This window comes from Symphalangus syndactylus, chromosome 23 (genome assembly GCF_028878055.3).
Source record: "Symphalangus syndactylus isolate Jambi chromosome 23, NHGRI_mSymSyn1-v2.1_pri, whole genome shotgun sequence".
NCBI classification, from domain to species: Eukaryota; Metazoa; Chordata; class Mammalia; order Primates; family Hylobatidae; genus Symphalangus; species Symphalangus syndactylus.
This window is the reverse complement of record NC_072445.2, coordinates 46275582-46291775: the sequence shown is the minus strand read 5'-3', so window position 1 is coordinate 46291775 and position 16194 is coordinate 46275582. Positions and strand designations below refer to the sequence as shown.

General features: G+C 41.7%; 1 protein-coding gene across 2 annotated transcripts in view; it reads right to left on the bottom strand.

Annotated features, from left to right (window-relative positions):
- Positions 1-16194, bottom strand: part of KIAA0319 (KIAA0319 ortholog) — an 89750-nt gene that overhangs the window by 30071 nt on the left and 43485 nt on the right. For both annotated transcript variants that reach the window (XM_055263635.2, XM_055263636.2), the window contains 7 exons: positions 14801-14993; positions 9876-9974; positions 8522-8619; positions 7198-7285; positions 5797-5889; positions 4153-4285; positions 2427-2655 (listed from right to left, as the gene is read on the bottom strand). In XM_055263635.2, the coding sequence (XP_055119610.2) occupies positions 2427-2655; positions 4153-4285; positions 5797-5889; positions 7198-7285; positions 8522-8619; positions 9876-9974; positions 14801-14993 (933 nt within the window). The remainder of the gene's footprint in view (positions 1-2426; positions 2656-4152; positions 4286-5796; positions 5890-7197; positions 7286-8521; positions 8620-9875; positions 9975-14800; positions 14994-16194) is intronic.

The window sequence follows — 16194 nt, the reverse complement described above, 5'->3', positions numbered from 1 at the left end:
TCTTCACAAAAAAATACAAAAATTAGCCAGGTGTGGTGGTGTGTGCCTGTGGTCCTAGCTACTCGGGAGGCTGAGATGGGAGGATCTTTTGAGCCCAGAGATCAAGCCTACGGTGAGCCACAGTCGCACCACTGCACTCCAACCTGATGACAGAGTGAGACCCTGTTTCAAAATAAATAAATAATATAATTTTGTAAAACTCGAAGTCAACCTAAGTTTTTACAAAGTCATTTTTTCAACTGAGTATGCAATAGCTACACTTGGTGACCCCAGGTTAATACCCTTTCTTTTTTGTCGTTGGTAATAGTTTCAATTATTGCTTATGTCTGAAGTTCATGGCATCATGAAAAGGATTTTTAAGTCTTATTACAATTTATTTACTTTTATAGATCCCAAGATTGTCTAAAGATAAATGTATCTATGTGTATTTTTTAAGGTTTTAATGGAAAATTTAAAACGAAAATTGATACAAGATCAATTGTGCTACCAGGGGAATTTCTGAAATTTGAAATGCAGCCGGGCGTGGTGGCTCACGCTTGTAATCCCAGCACTTTGGGAGGCCAAGGCGGGCGGATCACGAGGTCAGGAGATCGAGACCATGGTGAAACCCCGTCTCTACTAAAAAGACAAAAAAAAATTAGCCGGGCGTGGTGGTGGGCGCCTGTAGTCCCAGCTACTCGGAGAGGCTGAGGCAGGAGAATGGCGTGAACCCGGGAGGCGGAGCTTGCAGTGAGCCGAGATTGCGCCACTGCACTCCAGCCTGGGTGACAGAGCAAGACTCTGTCTCAAAAAAAAAAAAAAAAAGAGAAATTTGAAATGCATACTTTTAAGAACTTTTGAAAAAAAAATACCTTTCCCTACTTTGACTAAATAAGGCAAAGCACCTTTCTCTGAAAAGTTCAGCAGGGAAACTATAATTTCCCAGGAGTTGCCTCCAAATTGATCCGGTACAAGAATGCTTCTGCACACAATGGAAGGGAATGCTGTGGCAAATGGGAACTGAGCAGACTACTGTGTCTCACCGATGCCCCCAAGGCAGCCACATGTTTCAGGCAATTGCAAAGGTTTCACTTCCTTCCCCAGTAAGAACACAGCCTCAGCAGGCTGCTTGGTACAATTTTCAGACAAATATAAAAGGGTCTGATTCACAGACCTCATCTTTGTGATTGCCCCAGTTAATACCCCTTTGGACATCTTTATCAAGCTTAAGGCAATAAGGTTGTTACTATGGATATGCTTTGGGGAAAGAAGAGAGAGGGTGTCTGGCAACTGGGCTGGTGTGTAGAGGCAGGGCTCACAGTGTGGCCCAGCCCTCAGGAACTTTGGATACATGTCCAGTATGCATGGATGAATTTTGGAGTGTTAGCTTTGGATGCATAATTCCTAATAATTAAGTAAAAGAAAATTAGGAAGATTTTTTTAACAGTGAAAATACAAAATATCCCATCTTCCTGTTTTCTATCCAACCCACCTCTGAATCAGAATTCTTAACACAACAGAAGCAAACATGGCACGTGCTACAACCCCTAGGTAGAGATGGACACCACCAAGAGGGTTCTCCAAGGATATCCAGACAACTCATGGCTCTTTCAAGTCCCAAAAATCTACCCAGTCAGTTTTAACTCCTCATAATTGCAAGGCGTGTTCCAGGAACACCGGAAAGTAAAGCAGGTAAGTTTCCATGGAATGTCCGATTTTATCTTACATACTAATGAGAAACGTATCTTGGGCTGGTGAGGCGAAATTTGAAGGAGAAAAGGAAGATGGAAATGTAAGGTCCTATCTTTTTTTTTTTCATGAAACTCTCAAATAATAACATAACTTCAAAAACACCAAGCTGATTAGCAACAAAAACAAATAGCTTTGCCAATCGCAAAAAGAAGAATAAGCAAACAGCTCACACACACAACAGAAGTTTCAAGATTATTATGTTGTTAGACAAATATGCTTAAAAGATTTGAACAAATCAAAAGGTAGATACAAACAAGGCCCTAAAAAGCGAACAGTGGATGTAGACAAGATAACATGGAGTTTGTATAAACAGGATAAACAGAGTAACAAAAAAAATTCTGATAATGAGGTTTAGATTAGATTATTTCTAAGGTTTCTCCCAATACGAAAATACTTCTCTAACAGATGTGAGACTTTTCCCAAACTGATCTCAAGATCTAATTTTCAACACAGAGCCAATTTGTTGCTGTCCTGTGCTTATCTAAGTGGGCGAGGGGAAGGGCTGTAAACTTGGAAGATTTGTGAGCTTAGGTCCTTTTCTAATAGTTGTAATATATCAGATAACTTTACAAAATAAATTATCTAAATTTAACTGCCTACCCCAACCAACATCAGATAGATAGGTAGGTAAGCAGGTAGACAGATAGACAGACAGACAGACAGACAAAAGTCTGAAGGCAGGATGGAGAACTTGCCTGCATGGCCACATGTTTGCCCTCACTCCCAGGACCCAGGGACCACTCATAGAGGACAATCTGGTGATCGTCACTGCTCTGATTTCCATTCAAAGTGATGGAGTTTTGGGGCAAAGTTATGGTGTGATTTGGTCCTGCATTAGCAACCGGTGGGTAGTCCACAGCACTGTTGACTATTAGGGCTGCAGTTGTAGAGTTAGTGGCTCCGTCCGAGTCTGTAACAGTCAACCTACAAAAAGGAGAAGAAGCCATAGTTGGAAGAATATGCCAGGCTGGGCGCAGTGACTCACGCCTGTAATCCCAACACTGTGGGAAGCTGAGGTGGGAGGATCGCTTGAGCCCAGGAGTTCTGAGACCAGCTGGGCCATAGAATGAGACTCTGTCTCTATTTAATTAAAAAAAAAAATTAGCCGAGTGTGGTCATGCACAGCTGTAGTTCTGGCTACTTGGGAGGCTGAGGCGGGACGATCATTTGAGCCCGGGAAGTCAAGGCTGCAGTGAGCCGATTTTGCTCCACTGCGCTGCAGCTCAGGCAGCAGAGCAACAGACCGTCTCAAAAAACAACCAAAAAAAAAAAAAAGCAGACAAAAAAATAATATGCCAAATCTCAAGGTAAACTTAGGTCAATTTAGTCTGCTCATGGAACAGTTCTCAGAACAGGTAAAAATAGAAATCTAAGGATGAAGCAAAGATAAACACAGACTTGATATTTTTGTTTGATTTTGTTGCTGTTGACTTTTAGTTTTAGTTCATAACATATTGATGTCAGAGTTTCACCTTTATGGATTTCTGATTAGCTTTTGAGATGCTGGGTGAAGAAACCATCCTCACCCAACATAGATGCGACTCTCTTAACGGAGACTAAAAATGGATCAGGTTTAAGTTCTGCCTTCAGGTTGAGCATGCAGAGACAGCAAATCACTCCTGAATTTTCAGCCACAAAGCCTTTTACTCTTTAATCCTTTTCTAGAGGACTTATAATTATGTTTTCAGGATACTCCTTGCAAAGTGGTGTTAGGATTAAGCACTTTCAAATGCGAACCAATGCTCAACCTCTGCAAACAAAAAAGGGAAGTGCATCAACCTTCCTGTACTAAACGGATTCCTAATGTGGTCCTGAGGACAGTGAATTCACAAATGGGTCACTTCATCCTTCTACGTTAAAGATGGTGGTGGGAGCAGTGATGAGTGCTAAATAATATCAATAGGCATATGACAATGAAGCTGTGGCAAGAACACAGGCCTTCCTTGCAGGCAAAAACATGTAGGGGGCACCAGTGCATTCTGAGCTTCCTTCCACACTATGCCTCATACTCCACACAACCAAGATCCAACTTCTACTTCTGGTTCTGACAGCAAACCAAACATCTAAAGTCCTTCCTTCTCAACCAGGCTGAGTCAGGACACTTTCTGGGCCCGTTATGAAATTTCTTCCTGGGTTAGCAGCAGTAACCTGCTCCAATCAGATGGTAAAGCATAATTAAATACAAATGAATTAAATGAATCTCATAAAGTACCTTTCACTATATATAAATTTTACTCCAATAAATAAAGTTCATATTAATTGATGAGGATATCAGAGTCTCCAGTGGCATCCAACCAAAACCCCCATGAAAGCCAAATATCTTTTATCAAAATAAGAAGTGCAGTGTTTTATACACATTAATTTAAAGAAACAGTCAAAATATAAGTAGCAGCAGCACCATAAAGGCAGGGACCCACTTGCCTGAAACTATAGTTACCAGGATCAAGGTTAGACAAGCGTAAGATGGGAGAGTCAACTGAAGTCTTCTCTTCTATGAAGGGCCCGTTTATTTCTTCCCAATGATAACTCACTATTTCAGTATCATCTGTACTTTCTACAAGATTAAGAAATAAAGACAAGAATGAAATACAAGAAGAGGAAGACATAAGTTTTATACTTTAATTACTGCATATTTAAATTCATTTTTATATGAAATTATCTACTTGCCTAGCTCTCAATGATATATACTGTATTAGAAGGAGATTCTTTCCTACTCCTGAAATTATATCACTGTTTTTCTCCTGGATTTCCACCAGATTTGAATGAGGCTGCTCCCACTCAGTTGAATATTTAAGAAGCACAGTGACAGATGCTTTTGCTTTTAAAAAACAGGAGTCAACAAAATGCAGCACATGGAAATGCTACTTCTGCTCACCTCAGCTACAGCATGCAAGCTTCTACTGATCATTTTAAATAGGCACCTGAGCTGACAGGTTCAAAAAGACTTGAGTTGCCTTTCTACAACTTACAAAACATCTTTTACTACCTTAATTATTAAGGGGTAAATCCAGAGAAAGGTCACATCCTTACATGACAATTTTCCATTTCTACTTTAAAAGAGAACAAACATAATGTGCCATGCAGATTCATAGAAATTTAGACCTAGAAAGGGGCTAGTTTCATCTAATTCATTTAAGGAAAGAACAAGTTCATGTGACAGATTAATAAACCTGAACAGTTTCCTGTAAATAAGCCATACTGAATTAGAGGAATCAAAATGTGACCTATTTGCTCATGTAAATATTTCCATTTAACATATGCTTTATTTTCATGTTGCTAAGATGGAAATATAGACTATTTTTGAGTAGATGCAAATGGTCATGTCAAAGTGATCTCTGTAAATTTGCAGGCTTGCAAGATAGAGCAGCTTTAATGGCTAGCAAGTATTCTCCCAACAACCAAGGCAACCGTTCTTCATCTAAAGGATTTGGTATTAGCTTTGGGATTAAATGTACATAAAATGCAATTACCTGTTACACGATAAGGTTGAACCTAGTCAAACACAGGATGTTTTCAACCTATTCTTATTTACATGGATACCTGGAGTTACACAGGGGCCCCTTCCACATATACTCCCATAGAAGAAACGATCTCTGAACGAATTTTTAAAAACCACCACGCTCCCTCACTGAAGACATCCCTTCTAAGAGTTCTTAAAAGTGATTTTCCCATCTGGTGGGGGGCACCTCCCCTCTCAAGTCAGGTCATGGGAGCTCCTCTATATAAAGGTATATATATATATATATATATATATATATGAAGTGATTTTCCAACTGCTAACCATATATACCACACCAGAAGGAGATTCTTCAATAATTGCTCTAATTCCCTATCAAATGGCCAGGCCTTAAAGAACTTTCTAATAGAATAGACAAAAGGTGAAGGGAAAATAAGCATAGGATAGAGGAGCTAAAGGAACTAAAGAAGACATAAAATTAAAGAAGCAGGTGGTCGTTTATCAAAGTAACAGCCCATAAGTCCTCTCAGCTTTGATGCAGAGCACCCATTACATTTCGTAGCATGTAGAGAAAAAAAGAAATCCCTAAACTATCACACGATACACACGGCTGCCATCAATGAGGGCTGACGTCAAAGGCAAAGTGAGCTCTTGCAGTTGGGGAGAAACAACTGCTACAGGTGGCAGGTTGACTCTTCTGGCTGTAACAGAAAAAAAAAAGGACAGTGACTGAGCCCATGTTGTGTATGCATATGTCATTACCCACATGAAATCATCTACTTTAAAAAATTGATTATAAATGTCCTGTCAAGAAGGTGTTTATCCTACAGGCCTCAACAATGGAGAGCACTTTTTAAAGTCTGGAGTCTCTCTATGAATTTCAGGAGCTTGTCTGTACATTTACACTTTTTTTTTTTTTTTTTTTTTTTTTTTTTGAGACGGAGTCTCGCTCTTTCACCCAGGCTGGAGTGCAGTGGCGCGATCTCGGCTCACTGCAGGCTCCGCCCCCCGGGGTTCACGCCATTCTCCTGCCTCAGCCTCCCGCGTAGCTGGGACTACAGGCGCCTGCCACCTCGCCCGGCTAATTTTTGTATTTTTAGTAGAGACGGGGTTTCACCGTGTTAGCCAGGATGGTCTCGATCTCCTGACCTCGTGATCCGCCCGCCTCGGCCTCCCAAAGTGCTGGGATTACAGGCGTGAGCCACCGCGCCCGGCACATTTACACTTTTGTATGTAAGCCCAGGCTCAGTGAAGATGTACAATAATAACAAACGGGCTCGTCACAGAATGTGAGCAGTAATTACAGAGCAGGAGCAAGGGATTACAGTTCCAGCTCCTCGGATTGAGTGGATCTTATATCTCTGACTGAAGGCAACTCCCCCGCTCAACCATGCTTCAGCTGTGATAATAACCAGGCAGAATGTGCAAAAGATAGAGCTGTGAGACCCTCAGGGTGGGCTGAAGTGGGTGCAAGGGAGGTTCACCTTGATTAGGTAGGTTGTGCCCTCAGCACAGGTGAGGGGGTGGTGGAGGCTGAAAGCCAGCCCATGTTCTACTTACCAAGCCAGGGCTGTGCCCACCCAGCCCAAGAACCACGTGTTTCTAATTCACATGAATGCACTGACCGATGGGCACACATTTTCCCCTGACTTCTTGGTTGCTCAGTTGAATGTATTTAACATGCCCCTGCTACGAAGGTGAAGCTGAATCATGGAGAGTGGAGGTGGAAGTTAGAGTGGATGGCGTAAATGTCAGATAGAGAGGGCTAAGGTAGATTTGCCACCATTCAAGGGCAGCCAGCAAGAACCTTGTCAAGCAAGTACAAAGTGTTATGCGAAAGGTAGAAAAAAAACCAAACATAAAATCTTGGCATGTTTTCTCTACAATGGAGCCTAATACAAAATAGGTTTTCTCTCTAGGTAGATAGGTAGATAGATATATAGTCATCCAGGCACCAAAAATTGAGATAAATATGTACAATAGGAGGCCACTGTCTTACACAGGCTTACCAGGCTTAACAGTGACATTGACAAATCCTTCTCCAAAGGCATTTTCACTAGAAACAGCGACTTTGAAGACATAAAGTCCGACGGACAACTGTAACATAAACAAATGTTATGCAGTTCAACATGCAAGACGTGATGGGTCCACTACCTAGAAAAAGCTAAAATGTCCCAGAAGCCACACTCCTAAAGTCAGCATAGAGAAGGGGCTCAGGAAAGAGTCTCATCTGGATCTGTCAAGAGACTGCCACATGTTTGAAGCCTGAATTCTGGAACACTAAGGATCACCTAGACAGGCCTTTAGCTTCGCTACAGAGGGCTTCACAGAGGCCTGGGTGAGATGGACCAGCAGAGGGCAGCAGTTCTCAGATGTGTGTATGGAACCATGCATTTTTACACCTAGTTCTGGTGCGGTGGTTGCCGGTGGTCTGGATGCCACACTTTGAGAAACAGAGCTCCACGACATGAGGGTGATGCAAGTCTGTGTTGTACCATTAGCTGTATGGTCCCAGGAGAGGAAGTCAACACAATCATCTGGTAGGAAACTAGACCTCTTGTCGCTAAGTTGGTTTATATATCCTCCTAGGCCAGAAAGGGGGCATGTTTCTTGTGGGTGCTTGTATCATAGGGCAATATGTGATACGGCAATTTGTGACCTGGAATGGAATTATTGGCAGCTCTAGAGATATGCTGGATTGAGAACCAGAGATAAGTAGAATGTCCTTAACACTGCAAGGAGAGCAAGAGTTAGAACAGGTTTTTAACCTCTCTGCAATGCTTGTGGGACAACCAGGCTCTTTTCCCCAAACTGAGATATACCAAGTAACCCAAATAAAGAAAAGCCATCCAAAGCCGCTTAACCATCTGCCTGCCTACTTGCATGGCTGAAGCTTTATTTGTCCATATCCTTCTTTTGATCTTACCATGAGAAAGATGTTTGCAGCTGGGCGTGGTGGCTCACGCCTGTAATCCCAACATTTTGGGAGTCCATGGAGGGCACATCACTTGAGGTCAGGAATTCAAAACCAGCCTGGCCAACATGGCGAAACCCCACCTCTACTAAAAATACAAAAAAATTAGCTGGGCATGGTGACGTGCACCTGTAATCTCAGCTACTTGGGAGGCTGAGGCAGGAGAATCACTTGAACCCAGGAGGCAGAGGTTGCAGTGAGCTGTAATTGCGCTACTGCACTCTAGCCTAGGCAACAGAGCAAGACTCTGTCTCCAAAAAAAAAAGAAAGACATTTGGGTTCAGTAGCTAAGAAGGTATTAACTGAGCTCTATGCCGTTATGCTGTGCTGTTAGACACAACCAGTCTCCAGTTACTTACTTGAGAGAGGTTAAGAGTTTGCTTGTGTCCTTGTTTTATTTCACCTTGGTAGTCTATAGGGTGGCTTATTAAACTCCATTCATAGTTGTAGGTTGTTTCTGAGAGCAAAAAATAAATATGAGTAGTTATAAATTCTGAGAGGACACTAGATAACCTGGGCAGAGGGAAGATGACAGCCTTTAAACCACCAGTGCAGATTACCTTAGATATACTCAACTCAGCTTTCTTTTTTTTAACTTACATATTTTTTTTGTTTATTTGTTTTTATCCCTTCACTCTTGCTATCATCTTATGAACTTGACTTTCAACTATCAGCCAAGTAAAGAATAACATGTATCTTCTTAATGTAACATTTCTTTTTTTGTTATAAAAACATACATCTTACAGGAAATGTTTAAAATGTATAAAGTTAACAAAAATAAAACCTCCCTGATTTAACCATTAGTATTTGATGAGTTTTTTCCTAGGGGGTCACATCTGACTATCCATGTCAGTTTTAACATAGTATAATCCATTGTGCTTTTCTCTTTTTAACAAAAGGCAAGATTTCAATTCATTTGATCTGTTGTAGGGGTTTATTTAATGACACAAAAACAGAGTATAAACATGTCTATGTTAAGATGAAACTGTCTCCCAGCTTCAGATATTAGTAGTTAAAATATAAGGTACCTCATCTCAAAGGATTAAAATGCAAATGTCAAGTATTATCATCTCTGTGTACAAAATTTTGACCAATATGTGGTGGAGAAAAAAATGAATTAAGGAACTAACCTGAATGAGAAATAGTCAAACACCTTAAGAATGAGTCTACCTTAAAAACAATGCATTTGACAGGCCACAGGTCCCAGGTCAAATGCTCATTGAATGGTAGAGCACTGGACAAGTAGAAGAAAGAGCATTTTGAATAAATTTTTTTGAGCAGCTAGTGTGAGGCATCCTGAGAACCTGAGAGCCGTGACTGTCAACGCCACAGTATCTGCAAACAAACCTATGGGTGCATGCCACTTCCCTCTCATCCCAGTGGAATCCTCCCAGGTTCTATGGGTTATCACAGGTCAGGAACTGGTACATGGCAACCTCTCCTGATCTGTTTTGCATCATCAGAAATTTATGACTTTCCATCCTGACCAATTAAACGATATATACTGTATTTAATTTCCTAGATTCTTACTCCATTTGAAACTATTTCAACAAATGTTGATGCTTAAGGATAATCAAAGTCTTGGCTTCCACCTTTGTTTGTGACGTCGTGCAATGCTGTGAAAAAGAATCGGCGTTGTAAATAGCCTGTAAGGACCTGTTGAAGAAAAACACCCCACTTCCTAGTGGTCAGGGAGGAAGGTTAAACTCTCACCTGCAGGTGGCGCTGGCGCAACAAAGGCCTTCAGTTCAACTTCATTGTCGGGTAAAGTTATAATTAGGTTATCTCCAGCCGATACCGTAAGTTCTTTCACTAAAAGTCAATTAGAAATAATACATGCAATTATATAATATAATATGTTACATTACTGCTCTACACTAGATCTGTTTTTGGTATCCATAAATTAAAATAACATATGTTTTTGTAATAGTTCTTCATAAGATTTTAGCTAAGGCACGTTTTTGCTCTGGCTAGAAATTGAACTGTACACTATATTATAGTACAGGGTTTTAAACCACAAATATGAGTTGGCACTGTGACAAAAATAATGATTCAAATTGACTGAGCAATGTATTGAGTGACAAGAGTTGCTCAAACCTGTTTCACGCAACTGTGGATTGGGTCCATTTTCTCCCTTGCTACCAGCTTTTCTTGACGCCCTGGTGTGAGCTATTTTTAGTTATAAAAAGATTGACTGTAATGCTAAGTGTTTCTGTCTCATTAGTCACACTCTACTCAGTTCTGATAGTAGCCTCACGAATTACTGCTAATGGCCTTGTACTTGGAAACTTTCCAAGACAAAATCCAGTCACCCTCAATATAAAAAGCCTATTTTAACTTAAGCAGCAGGAACATTAACTCTTATCAAATGTGCTTAGCCACCAAGGAAGCATTCAGAACAATACTTGTTTACTTTCTCTATAACCAGATTACATTGATATATTCATAAATTCTATCGGTTTGACTCCATTGGACATTAGTTTCACTTGTAAAATATATTGTGATATGTCCAGATACTACACAGAGAAAAGCAAAGATTAAAAAAAAAAAAAAAGCTGAGTGCTCTCCAGAGGGATCAGCTGCAAGGAGATGTCAGACGGTTGTTCACTTAATCCACTCCCCTCCTCTCAGTCCTCAGTCCCTCGAGTGCCTCCAGATCAGCTGCAGAGGCTCTCAGTGGCTTTGCTGGCTCCTCTCTTGTCATTTTCACTAACTCTTTATCCTGAAAGTCACCAGCTGTAGACCTAGAAGGCACATTGACCCAAACGTATCATGTTATAGATGGGGAAATTAAATCCTAGAAAAGCAAAGTTGTCCAAGGCTGTATGGTAATTAGCAATAGGTCCACCAATATTTAATTAATTTAAATGTATTTATTTCAACAAACACTTATATACCAGATTAAACTGTGCCAGGCATTGCCCCAAGGGCTTTAAAATGATCAATTCATTTAATCCTCATTACAACTGTATGCAGTAGGTTCCCAAAGATCCTGGGCCAAACTCCCAGGCCAGTTTCTTTTTCCATATGCTATGCAGCTTCTCTTCCACTATTATCTTTCTGTCTATGGAAGCTCAGGATCAAAGTAAATACAAAAGTGACAGAGAGTAATCTCCAAAATACATCGCCCACAGAAAAGCTCAGGAAACATGATGCTTAGGTCTTGCATATTCTAATAACTTCCTTATTGGAAAATCTAATGGAAGCTTTGCAATCCTCACCACAGCCTCTGCAACACGTGGAGCTTTGATAGGTGTTCCCTTTTGGAACTACAGGAGACCAGAACGTGCCACCTCAAAATATGATTTGTCAAAGGGAAATAAATTCAGGACCCCCAAATCACTAAGCCAAAGGGAAAAGTCAAGCTGGGAACTGTGTCAGGCAAACCTGCATCTCATTTTATTCCTAAACAAGATACCTACAAAGATAAAAAAAAAAAAAAAAAAAAGCTACATGCCTCCCTTATAATTTGCCCACAAGAAATTCCTTGTGGGCCTCAAGATCTTTGCCCTAAAACAGTTTTGTTGATTTTCACCCTGGCAATGTAAATCAATAGCTTATCTTCACAGGTGCAGGGGTTGGGGGAAAGGACAGAGCTCGGTCATCCCTCTGCTCACCTGAGACAAATGCATATCTAATTGCTTCCTCTGCCCTATTGTTTACGAAAAAATACAGATTCACTGAGCCAGACAAGGCATAAGTGACTATTCCTTTACCCCCTCTCACAAGTAAATTGTGTATTCAGTGAAAGACTGATCAAAGACTCAAAAGAATGCAATATTTGTCTCTTATCTACCTATGACCTGAAAGGCCCCCTTCCAGTTGTCATGCCTTTCTGGACCCAACCAATGTACATCTCACACATACTGATTGATGTCTTATCTCTCCCTAAAATGTATAAAACCAAGGTGACCAGGCACAGTGGCTCACACCTACAATCCCAGTACTTTGGGAGGCCGAGGCAGGTGGATCACTTGAAGTCAGAAGTTCGAGACCAGGCTGGCCAACACAGAGAAACCCTGTCTCTACTAAAAATATAAAAATCAGCCAGGCATGGTGGTGGGTGCCTGTAATCCCAGCTACTCAGGAAGCTGAGGCAGGAGAATCGCTTGAACCTCGGAGGCAGAGGTTGCAGTGAACCAAGGTCACGCCACTGCACTCCAGCCTGACCACAAAGCAAGACTCTGTCTCAAAACAAACAAAAAAAAAACAAGCTGTACCCTGACCACCTTGGGTACATGTCCTCAGGACCTCCTGAGGCTGTGTCACTGGTGAGTCCTTAACCTTGGCAAAATAAACTTTCTAAATTGATTGAGACCTCTCTCAGATACTTTTGGTTCACAGACTGTAGGAAACTAGAATATGCCATTACAACTATAACTCTTTTATATAAGGATTATTTTGAGCTGTGTTTTTTAAAGAAACAGCAGACCAAGAGGAGCTCTGAAAACAGAGTAGAAGTTACTCCTTTGTAAGGGGAATTTATATCTATAAAGGAAATCTCCATTTGTAAGGGTGTCTCTCCTTCTAGACCAGTAAGAGAAGGGTGACTACATTCCAAGAGATCCACATCCATAGAGAAGGTCCTGACAAATCTGCATAATAAACCTCACTCTTGCTTACTTTGCTTATTCTGGGCACCTTTGGCCACTTGCCTTCCCCACAATCTTCTTTCCTTGTTTTTGTTCAAGATGCTATATAAGCCAGAGTTCCAGGCTTATATAATATAATAAACCTCTTTGAGATTTCCCTGGGTATCTCCCACGTATAGGTAAGATATACATGTTATAAACTTGGTTTTTTTTCTCTTGTTAATCTATCTTTTGTTACAGGGGCACTAGCCTAGAACTTAGAAGGGTAGATGGAAAATTATTCTGTCCTCCTCGATAGAACTCTCTCCCTCTAGCTTTCCTCTTTATCTCCCACCTCTCTGGCACAACGACCCGATCAGTTTTGTAGGCTCCTTCTGCACTTCCAGCTCCTTATACAATGATGTCCCCAAAGTTCCAGTCCTCAGGCCTCTCCTCAGCTCACCCTCCCTCTCTCCCTGGATGATCTCCTATGTCCCCCATGTCTCCAACTATCACCTCCACACTGATGACTCGTAATCCTTTATCTTCAGCCCAACTGCTCATCTAATTTTAGTTCTGTATTTTCATATGTCTTAGCATCGTCTTTCTTCACATCCTTACATTCAATCACTTATCAAATCTTTGTGCATCTGCTCCCTTCCTGTCTCCTAAATCTGGTTCCTTCCCTCCATGTCTGCAACCATTCACCATAGCCTTTTCATGGATCTTGCTGCCTCTAATCAACTTCACACTATTTTCTTTTTTTTGTTTGAGACGGAGTCTCGCTCTGTCTCCCAGGCTGGAGTGCGGTGGTGCAGTCTCGGCTCACTGCAAGCTCCGCCTCCCAGGTTCACGCCATTCTCCTGCCTCAGCCTCTCCGAGTAGCTGGGACTACAGGCTCCTGCCACCACGTCTGGCTAATTTTTTGTATTTTTAGTAGAGATGGGGTTTCACTGTGTTAGCCAGGATGGTCTCGATTTCCTGACCTCATGATCCACCCACCTCGGCCTCCCAAAGTGCTGGGATTACAGGAGTGAGCCACCGCCCCTGGTCCCTTTTTATTCATTTTTTACTTTTTTCAAGACAGTCTTGCTCTGTTGCCCAGGCTGGAGTGTAGTGGAGCGATCTCAGCTAACTGCAACCTCTCCCTCCCGGGTTCAAGCAATTCTCCTGCCTCAACCTCCCAAGTAGCTGGGATTACAGGTGTGTGCCACTACGCTCAGTGAATTTTTTTGTATTTTTAGTGGAGATGGGGTTTCACCATGTTGGCCAGGCTGGTCTCGAACTCCTGACCTCATGATCTGCTCGCCTGGGCTTCCCAAAGGGCTGGGATTACAGGCGGGAGCCACCGGGCTCATCCCACACTATTTCTTAACACAAATCTGATCATTTTGCTTTCCTGCTTAAAACCATTCAGGGATTCTCTATACCCATCCAGTAAAGTGCAGAATCTTTAGCACAAAATACATGATCTTTCCAGTTCTTGTCCTGCTTACCGCTCCAGTTCCAGCCATACTGAATCCCTTACAGTTCTTCCGCAATGTCCCATGAGCTCTTGTACTTCTGTTTTCTTGCACAGGCAATGAATGAGAGATGATGGATGGGAAGCACTGAGCATATTGCCTGGCACTCTGTAAGTGCTCAGTAAATACAATGATCACTATTGTTATGACACATGTTTCTCCCTCCACCTGAACAACAGACCAATGCCATTTTTGCTGGCTCACTCTATCCTAGCATCATCTCCTCTGGAAAGGCATCCCCGGACCCTCCTAGTGGATCAGGGTGCCCCTCTGCTCCCACAGCAGCTTCTCAAATCACTTACCATATTGTATCAGAACCACCTCTTTACCTGTCAGTCTCCTCTCCTGGACTATGGAGTCCCTGAGGGAAAAGACAATGTCCTATTCATCTTTTTATTCCCAGTATGCAGCACCGTTTCTGACACATGATAGATGCTCAAAAATGTGCCTGGAGGGAATGAGTAAACTTTAAAAGTTGTCACTACCAAATTCTACAGCCTGTCTTCAGTACATTTCTTGAAAATGTATTTTTTTTAAACGTTACCTGTCCTGGGAGCACTGGTAGGAGATATGGGTAGCTCAGACGGGGTGGACCCAGAGGGGGCTGCGCTAGTGGGAGGTGTTGGGATGCTGTGCTCTGTACTCCCCGGGGTGACTGTGAGCACTGGGCTTTTCTCCACGGTGGCTGAGCTGAGCTCCAGGCTTGCTGGAGGAAGACTATGGGAAGGCATTAGAACCTATGAGATCAATTACAAGGATAAATTGTTATAAAAAAAAAAACAATTCAACTCTTCAAGCAACTCAGTGTTACCAACCTTTTTCATGAATTAGCTTTGGTAATGTTTGAAAAACCGTGAATAATATTGCAAAACTCAGGAACTCTAGACCACCTCTCTCAAGTAATCTCTTTGCTGTCTATTAGAAATATAGGCAACTGTGGGTCGGGCAATTAATATAGGTGAACTCACACAAACACTCAAAGAATGAAAAAGTAATTGTAGTAGCCCCTAAACTGATCAGTTCAATGGACCGAATGTTTCTGCCCCACACCTCCTTCCACCCTCCAAAATTCATTTGTTGAAATCCTAACCCTCAATGTGATAGTATTTGGAGGCAGGGCCTTTGGGAAGTAATTAGATTATGAGGGTAACGCCTTTATAAATGGGATTGGTGTCCTTATAAGTAGAGGAGAAAGAGCTAACTAGTTCTCTTTCCTCCTTGTAAGGACACAGCAAAAAGATGACTACTACCTATAAATCAAGAAACCCTCACCAAGAACCCAACCCTGCTGGCATCCTGATCTCAGACCTCCAAACTTCAGTTCTGTGAGATATAAATGTCTGTTGTTTAAGCCACCCAGTTCATGGCTGATATGGCTAGGCTTTGTGCCCCCACCCAAATCTCATCTTGAATTATAATCCCCACGTGTCAAGGGAGAGACCAAATGGAGGTAACTGGATCATGGGGACGGTTTCCCTCCATGCTGTTCTCGTGATAGTGAGTGAGTTCTCACGAGATCTGGTGGTTTTATAAGCATCTGGCATTTCCCCCCTGCTTGCTCTCTCATCTGCTGCCATGACTGTAAATTCCCTGAGGCCTCCCTAGCCATGTGGAACTGTGAGTTAATTAAACCTCTTTCCTTTATAAATTAACCAGTCTTGGGTATGTCTTTATAGCAGTGTAAGAATGGACTACTACAATGGTGTTTTGTTACAGCAGCACAAGCTAAGACAATCACTAAAGCAACAATTGAAGACAATCAAATAATTCAATAGTAAACAGGCTTCTAGAGTAAGTCATCTTTATTCATTTTATCCATTATGTTTAATTGATAACTTAAAGTTACAGAGTTAGCCAAATTAAAGTTCTTAAACTAAACAGTGTGTGCTGGAGGGAAAAGTCTCATAATATGATAATAAAATGTCTTCTGAGACTTTT